This window comes from Myzus persicae, unplaced genomic scaffold, assembly GCF_001856785.1.
Source record: "Myzus persicae strain clone G006 unplaced genomic scaffold, MPER_G0061.0, whole genome shotgun sequence".
Classification (NCBI taxonomy): Eukaryota; Metazoa; Arthropoda; class Insecta; order Hemiptera; family Aphididae; genus Myzus; species Myzus persicae.
Window position 1 is genome coordinate 80,371 of NW_019104137.1, and position 8,184 is coordinate 88,554.

General features: G+C 31.3%; 1 protein-coding gene across 3 annotated transcripts; it reads right to left on the reverse strand.

Moving 5' to 3' along the window:
• Positions 1-2,306: 2,306 nt before the first annotated feature.
• LOC111039139 lies at positions 2,307-6,587 on the reverse strand. 3 transcript variants are annotated; one of them, XM_022322467.1, is made up of 4 exons: positions 6,012-6,587; positions 5,310-5,417; positions 4,378-4,512; positions 2,307-3,127 (listed from the first exon to the last, which is right to left on the reverse strand). In XM_022322467.1, exons 2-4 carry the CDS (start codon positions 5,374-5,376, stop codon positions 2,307-2,309), a joined length of 1,023 nt encoding a protein of 340 aa, XP_022178159.1. In that variant the 5' UTR covers positions 5,377-5,417; positions 6,012-6,587. The 3 variants fall into 3 exon arrangements, with proteins under 3 accessions (XP_022178159.1, XP_022178158.1, XP_022178160.1); XM_022322466.1 differs by having other exon boundaries at positions 5,310-6,587; XM_022322468.1 differs by lacking the exon at positions 4,378-4,512 and having other exon boundaries at positions 5,310-6,587.
• Positions 6,588-8,184: the final 1,597 nt, after the last annotated feature.

Consider the following 8,184-nt stretch of genomic DNA (forward strand, 5'->3'; position numbering starts at 1 on the left):
TACGACAGTATAAAGAGTTTGACCGTCACACACAACTCGCTCTTATATCCACCGAGACCACGCGCGAATTTACAAAAAAAAAAAAAATTTAAGAGAAGAGATGTCACGGTATACTGGTAATCTCATTACCAGATACCAATTTATAAAAACAATGTGTTACAAATTTTTACCAAATTACTAAATTTTTTTATATTTTTTTACCTAGTTACTACTAAATGTTTTTAATAATAATATAATTCAATAAATAATCAATAAATAAAAATTGAATGATTTTCAAAATATGAAAAAACTAAAAAAAACAACATTTTTGAGAAACTTGTCAGCCAACCTCCTCGTGATGTTTCTTGGGTTATGTTAATAGGCTGAATATTTTACCAAATATTGAATAAAATATATAATGACCCGGGAATCAACTCGAACGTAACTCTTAATGACCCGGGAATCAACTAATACACGAGAAAGGTCTCGGGAATCAACTCACTGATTGCGGTTAATTTTGAACTCAAAACACACTTCTATAAAAGAATTGATGAATATATTCCAACCCTATTTTCGATATTTTTAACTTGCCTTTACATAAATGGAAATTAAACTAAGATTAGTTAAATATTTAAAATCTTTCAAATACTTCAAAAAGATCCAAGAAATTGAAATTGTGAAATGTTTATTTTGTTTTTAAATACTAATGTAAATATTTGATAAAAAAAATCAAGTCTCTACAATTTGTTGTTGAATTTTTTTGATACAAAAATTACAAAATATACTAAAAAAACTTACATTATTGTAGAACTAATATTAGAAATAATATTCACCACTTCGCTCATAATCAAATATGTTGGTGTTAAACAGTGTTATATATTACCGTAGCCCGTAAGGCATGGATGGCCAAACTGCGGCACGCGTGCCATTTGTGGCACATTTGTTGTTATGGAATGGCACACTAGAGTCAGATAAAATAATATATAATTTTTAAAAATAAGTATTATTAAATTAAATTATATTATAGCAGTGGAATTTTCCGATTATTATACCGATAAGAGAATTGTTACGGTATTCGTGTACTAGATTACTACAATAAAGTTAGTCGTATTAGAATCGCCGTGCCCAAATTGGTTTGCAGATTTAGCTCGACATATACATGTGAGAAAAGTTTTTCGCGGATGATTTTCATTAAAAATAAGTATAGAACCAAACTAACAAATTCTCATTTGAAAAATTTAATGCTTCTATCTTCAACTAAACTTAAACCAAATTACGAAGAGATAATATCCATGAAGCAAATTCAACATACCTAATCATTAAAAAAAAACTTTGCAATTGAACTGTAATAAAAACAGTACCTATGAAAAAAATCTAAAATTTATATTTATGTAAACTTTGTAAACTGTAAAGAAATAAATATTTTTTAAGGCACATTCTCAATTTTGTATACATTATTTGGCACAATATAAAAAAAGGTTGGCCACCCCTGCCGTAGGGCATCGATTAAGTTTTCCACAAGCACAGTCATCATATCTGTTGTTGTCACTCCACATTTTACAGTTTTGAAATCAAGTTTTCAGAAAATAAATGCAATAGATAATAATTAGTATAATAACTATTTTATAAAAAGACAATAAAATAATTATTGAGACAGAAAAGTTAGATGTGAAATCTAAACTATACTGAAGATGAAAGTGTAGGTAGTGTTAAGGTCGATTCGCACTATACGGAACGTCAACGTCACGTCACAGATCGGCAACGTCACGTCAAAAATAGAATACATTCGCATTATCGGTAACGTCACGGAAAAGCCATCAGTCCATCCAGTCCAGAATTCTGTTAGGTTAAACTAGGTCTAGTACATTCTGTGTTTTAAATTCATTTTTTTTTTTTATTAAATATTCGTATTTGTATCATGCCGAAGTTCACTAAAAAACAATTAGCAATGATTGCCTTAATTTTGGACGACGAAGAAAAAAAATTTAATCGTACTAAGAAAATGTGGGTACGAAAAATGTTTACTGCGAGGAAATTCGTAGGAGAATTTCACACATTATTTAAAGAATTAGAAGATGAAGAAATTTCTTTCTATAAATATTTTAGGATGTCACAAAGTCAATTTTATGAACTTTTAACTAAAATTCAAACTAAAATTCAAAAACAAAACACTACATTCCGAGAAGCTATTAGTCCCAAGGAAAAACTAATGGTCTGCTTAAGGTAAGAAATAAAAAAATTAGTATTTTATATTTTGTATTTTTTGTATTTAAACAAAATAGTTAATATTATTATTAACAAACTTATTACTTTAACTGTGTTAAAAGTTAATTTGGCTGAAAATTTTCAAAATAAGATTGTGCAGATGACCTTCCGGAACTTACAGATGAAGGTGTTTGAGTGTGACTAAACATAAATGAATCATTTGGAGTAGATGAGTTTGACGCACGTGAAATTTCATAAATTTGTTGTTGTGGATGGACTGCTTGTTGGATGTTTTGAGTTTGAATAAATGGTATTGGGTGTATATTTGACCTGTTGTCTGGAGCTGGAAAATTCATTGATGTTGGCACTTGGTAATTTGTATTCTTACTTTGTAAATGTGCCCACTCTAGTTCGGATACAACATTGAAAAGTTTTGACTTTGCCATATGCTGGTACTCGGGTGAAAAAGTTTTTACAGTAGCGGCTAGACTATTGAAAAATATGTCTATTGGATGATCATTAGCAGTGGCTTTTGTTTCTTGCTTATCACTTTCTACTAAATATTTCATTAGTACAGATGAAGCTGTCTCTGTTTTTTCAAATTTTCTTTTGTTTAGCAAATACCTAGATGAACTTTTTTTTGGAGATGCTGTAGATTTCTGATTTATGTTGTTATTAGAATTTTGTTCTGAAGTATCCCCAGTAATAACAACGCTCTCCATACCTTCGTGTTCATCATTCGATCCGTCACTCAAGCTATCAGGTTCTGCTATGTTGGTTTGTGTTTCTCTTTCTTTAAAAAATGGAATTATAAATGACATTGAATCTTCATACTTCCACTTCTTTTTAAGTTCAGCGGCTTGTCCACTTTTTGTAATATTTTTTCTCATTGCTTTTCTCAGCTGGTCACGTAATGAGATCCATCTATTCTTGCACGCTGGGCCTATTAAAAATATAAAATTTGGTTATAACAAAAAGTGTTTTAAAGTTTCAATCCTTAGCTATTATAACAAAATAATAAAATCGATTCAAGATAAATCGCTCTGCTCAGAATCTAATATTTTGGTTATTCGTATACGGTTTAATACTTTTAACGCATGTTTGGTAATTACTTGAATAAAAATAACTTATAAATTAAAACATTTTTGTTAATTTAAATTTAAATTTATTATATTGTTCGAACAGTTTAACAGTTATGTAAAATTAATTATTTAGGTTTTTAGCGACTGGTGATTCGTTTCAAACTATATCATTCAGTTATCGGCTGGGGCATTCGACTGTTCATTACATTGTTAAAGAAGTATGCAAAGCTATAGTAGACGAATTGTTAGCTGAAGTGATGCCGCAACCAAAGGAAAAAGATTGGGAAAAAATTGCTGACGACTTCTGGAAAATGTGGAACTTTCCTAATTGCTTAGGAGCATTAGATGGGAAACACGTGGAAATTTTTGCTCCTCCGAACAGTGGTTCCCAATATTTCAATTATAAGAAAACTTTTTCTATTAATTTGTTAGCTTTGGTTGACGCAAATTATAAATTCATTGCTGTAGATGTAGGATCCTACGGTAAGAATAGTGATGGTGGAATATTTGCCAATTCAAATTTAGGAAAAGCGTTGGAACAAAATAAACTACATGTTCCAAAAGATAAAAATCTTCCCGGAACTCAATGTCCAGTGCCATATGTCATTGTGGCGGATGAGGCATTTCCCCTAAAAACCTATCTATTAAGACCTTATCCTGGTTCTGTAATTAATGGTGATATACAGAAACAAGTATTCAATTATAGATTGTCAAGAGCTAGGCGCATATCCGAAAACGCATTCGGAAACTTGGTGCAAAAATTTCGAATCTTTTTTAGAAGTATAAAATCTTTACCCGAAAATGTTGACAATATTATATTAACTACTTGTATTTTGCATAATTATATTAAAGATAATATTTTAATTACCCAACATTTAGACCCACCAGAATGTGAACCTAATTGGGGACGTATACATAGACAAGGAGGAAATGCCCTCACTACTGCTTTTAATGTGCGTGAAACCTATAAAACTTTTTTTAACTCTGAAAATGGATCATTACCATGGCAGAGAGATAAGTTTATGTAAAATTAAAAAATAAAAGCTGTAAAAGTAATATTAAGTACCTAATAATAAGTAATATTAGTTAAATTAAGTTTATATCTAGGTACCTGTTGTTTTCAATTCACTACCAATTTTTCTCCAGATATTATCTTTGTGAATGTTGTCGCTATAATTTTTATGCGTCATATCATACAGTTCTTGATATTGGCGTACTTCCTCAATCAACATCTCATCGTTCATGACTATTTAATGTTTAAACTATTAATATGTTATTTAATTAATCGAATGATTAATGTTATTTCATTTTCTACTGTAAATTGGAGAATTAAATAAATATTGTTTACTTACTTTATATGTCTATATTTTTGTATTTAAATATTCAAAAATTATAATTTTTAGTTAACGAGCTTACACATTCAAAATATAGTTTATATAAATTGTTGACGGAAACGTTCCGCGTTGACATTCATACTATCCGTTAAGGACAAGAACGGACCGGTTACGTCACGTCAAAATATAGTTTTCGATAAACGTTGCCGTTCCGTGACGTTGACGTTACGTAATGTTGCCGGTGTATGTGAACATTGCGGTATAAATACATAGTAAGATATTTTGACGTGACGTTGCCGATCGGTGACGTGACGTTGACGTTCCGTATAGTGCGAATCGACCTTAATACTCAATGTGACTATTGTAGCCGGTTCATTTTTTTCGAAAGAGAATATGATATAACATAGATACCTAATTCATATTAAATTAATTGCTCGATTTTTAAAAACACATAAGACGTGTGTACCTATGTATAATCTGTGCCAAAACAAAAACCTGTAGTAGAATAAAAATAGACTAATTAAAAGATAGGGGTAACCAGGGCTAAGTGGGGAGTGAGTGGTGAGAGAATAGGGGGGTACCCGGCTCAATAGCCCATAAATTTCAATTCAGATAATAATTACACTACTACTTGATATTATTATTACTTATTAGATTACCTTTTAGTTTATTAACCGATGTTATAATTTGAAATATTAAATCCACTTACCTTGTATTGATGTGGATCCTTGTTGTGGTGGTGGTAACGTCTCTGGTAGGTGTGGGTCGATACGCATTACTATTACTTTACGATTTTTACGATACTACGTTCTTTTCTCTAAATACAGTGCGTTTACTTTTAGCCTTTGTGGTGGAATATAGCTACGTTTTCTTTTCTTACTTTAATGACACTTAGAAAACTTTAATGCGGTGAATGGATCGGAATTAAGGAATAGAATTAGTCACTATGATTATTTTTTTTATTATTTGCACTCTGTGCTCATGTTGGTGTTAGAACACCTTTATAGTGATTTATTCGTTTACTGTGGTCGACGTTGTGTTTTGAGTTTGGGCCTCGATTTCGCCTATATGTTTGAGGTTCGGTTTTCTTATGAGACAAGGAATTGGTTGTGGCGTTATTCCACCTGTTCCAGACTCCTATGATCAAAAAACGTAGAACTGCAAATACACTTTGAAAGCCCAGAGTTCGTTATAAACAATGAACTGTCAAGCGGCGCCTAATATTGGTCGGGTGGCTATAATAGTGACTAAATGGATCGAGTTATTAAAAATATTTTATTTGAGTCCCTACTTTTTAATATGGGAAAATTATAGGATGATTTTAATTAAAGATCTCTAAGGCAGTGCAATAAATTTAAACAAGTTTTTAGTGGCGAAATAATGGGGAGAATAAACTAATGTGAATTCATACCTGGTGTTAGAATAAACGCAATAATTTAATTAACTTCATTAAAAAAGAAAGAAATTATATCAAAACGAAATTCACGTTTTCTTGAGACGAGCTGCGTGGACGTGGTGTGCCTTGTTGATTGTGATGATGCACTGCACCGACACAGTGCATCGTATGATGCTGCTGCTGGATCCGACGAGCGTGAAGAATAGAGCGAGAGTGAGCGAGCTGTGGTTTGCGCGTTGTGTATATATAGGAGGTCGATTGTTTTATCCCCCACTTAATAGTCGTCGCGTTGCCATAGACTGGTTGCGTTTGCCACGTGAATCGGGCGTTCAAATGCCTTTGTTGTTGGATATTGTCGTTGGTCTTTGCATTTGTTACTTTATTTGCAAAGGTATGTCTAGCCATGACATGTACCCCTATGGTGTTGTCATTTTCCTTAACTTACGTGACATTTTTTAGCAATGATATTATGAACGGGCGTTGTAATATTGTGTGTATGTGGAGTACGTGCCTTTATTGAAGTAGAATTAAAATGACTGTCATTATGTCTTCCGTGCATATTTTAATGTGCATAGATTCTTGTAAGTTGCCTTTTGATGAAGTTATATCTTATATGTGGTATACCTTATTGGCGGCAAAAATGTTCATTATGCAACACTTAGCCACTTGGCCTTTGACATGATATTGTATTGTTGCTCTGGATTCAGTAGTGTGTTTCTGCCCGTGCAGAAATTAATATTAAATTGTATATGTACTTGATATGATTTGATGGGCCTTTGAGTGAGCATGTGCAATGTTGGTTACGCCATAACGTGTTGTTGTTCGATATCTTGTTGATTAATTCTGTTTATACGAATACGAAGACTGAAGGCGTTCACCGGAAACGGTAAATGATACGATTTGATAAGCTTTTGAGCACGGATATAGATACTAGTAGCCACCTAACCTATCTATATCCGTGATTTTGAGTGAGTCATAACGTGTTGTTGTTGTTTGATATCTTATCAGTGATTAATTTCATTTATGCCCAAATATGGATATATTTTTTTTAATGAGCGTCTGTCTGGGAATTTTAATGACTTCCTGTTGTTTTCACGATTATATGATGAATTATTCGTTTTGAAATACCGATTGCTTAATAATAGTTTTACTGCGTAGTATTTTAATTGCGTTTATTTTTCACACCAGAACATGTCTTCCCCTAGCCTTTTCACCCCATACGTTTATTATAGTATAAATTATAAATTATAAATTATAAATTATAAAGCATATTATTTATATATTACAAACCAATATGTAATTGCTCGTCATCTAAATATTAATTTTGGTAGTTTTCGACATGATAGAAAACGAAATTACATAATATTATGTAATCTGCAATACACTATCAATTTATATTGTTGGAATTTCCCGATGTTCCCGATGAATACATTGTCTGACTTAAAAATGTAATACAAGGCTCCTTATAAGCAGTCAATACAGCTATAACCAAAAACTCACCGATCATTATAATAGAATAGGCAGGCATGCGAATCATAGACCTCATAAATATTATATTGATGATGTAAATGCAATGTTTTTTTCAATAATATAACCACAGCACTTAATTCTCTAAGGATAAAACGGGGCGATGAGCATGCTGTTTAATCAATGATATTACTCTATGGGTAATCGGTCAAAAAGTCCGGGGACAAAAAGTCCGGGGACAAAAAGTCCGGGGACAAAAAGTCCGGAATGAAAAAAGTTGGACTAAAAGTCCGGATTTATTTTTTGATTGCCGGACAAAAAGTCCGAGTACATTTTTACTGTCGGACAAAAAGTCCGAAAATACAAAATTGTCTATTAAGTTTATACCTAATTATAATATAATACTATTTTTAAGTTATAATTATAAATATTTTTAGTTATATTTTTTTTATATATAGATATTATATACATGTAATATACATTTGTATTATACTTACCTACAGCAATCTTACAAATTAAATTTTCATAAACATTACGTTTGCCAATACAATAATAATAATAATAATAATAATAATTTGATATACAATACGTTTCCCTAAGAAATGATTGTCGATGTCAATACAATAATAATATTTTTTTAAAAAGTTATAAGTTTTAAAAAATCTAGTCTACAATAATAATTTCTATGTCAATAATAAAAAATCTAGTCTACAATAATAAT

What these genes read in the sequence shown, in the direction of transcription:
- LOC111039139 (XM_022322467.1), bottom strand. Translation starts at nt 5,376, where the DNA reads ATGCGTATCGACCCACACCTACCAGAGACGTTACCACCACCACAACAA. An exon ending in AGGATCCACATCAATACAAG is followed by an intron (nt 4,513 to 5,309) that starts GTAAGTGGATTT and finishes AACATTAAATAG; the next exon opens with TCATGAACGATGAGATGTTG. An exon ending in TAGTGAATTGAAAACAACAG is followed by an intron (nt 3,128 to 4,377) that starts GTACCTAGATAT and finishes TATTTTTAATAG; the next exon opens with GCCCAGCGTGCAAGAATAGA.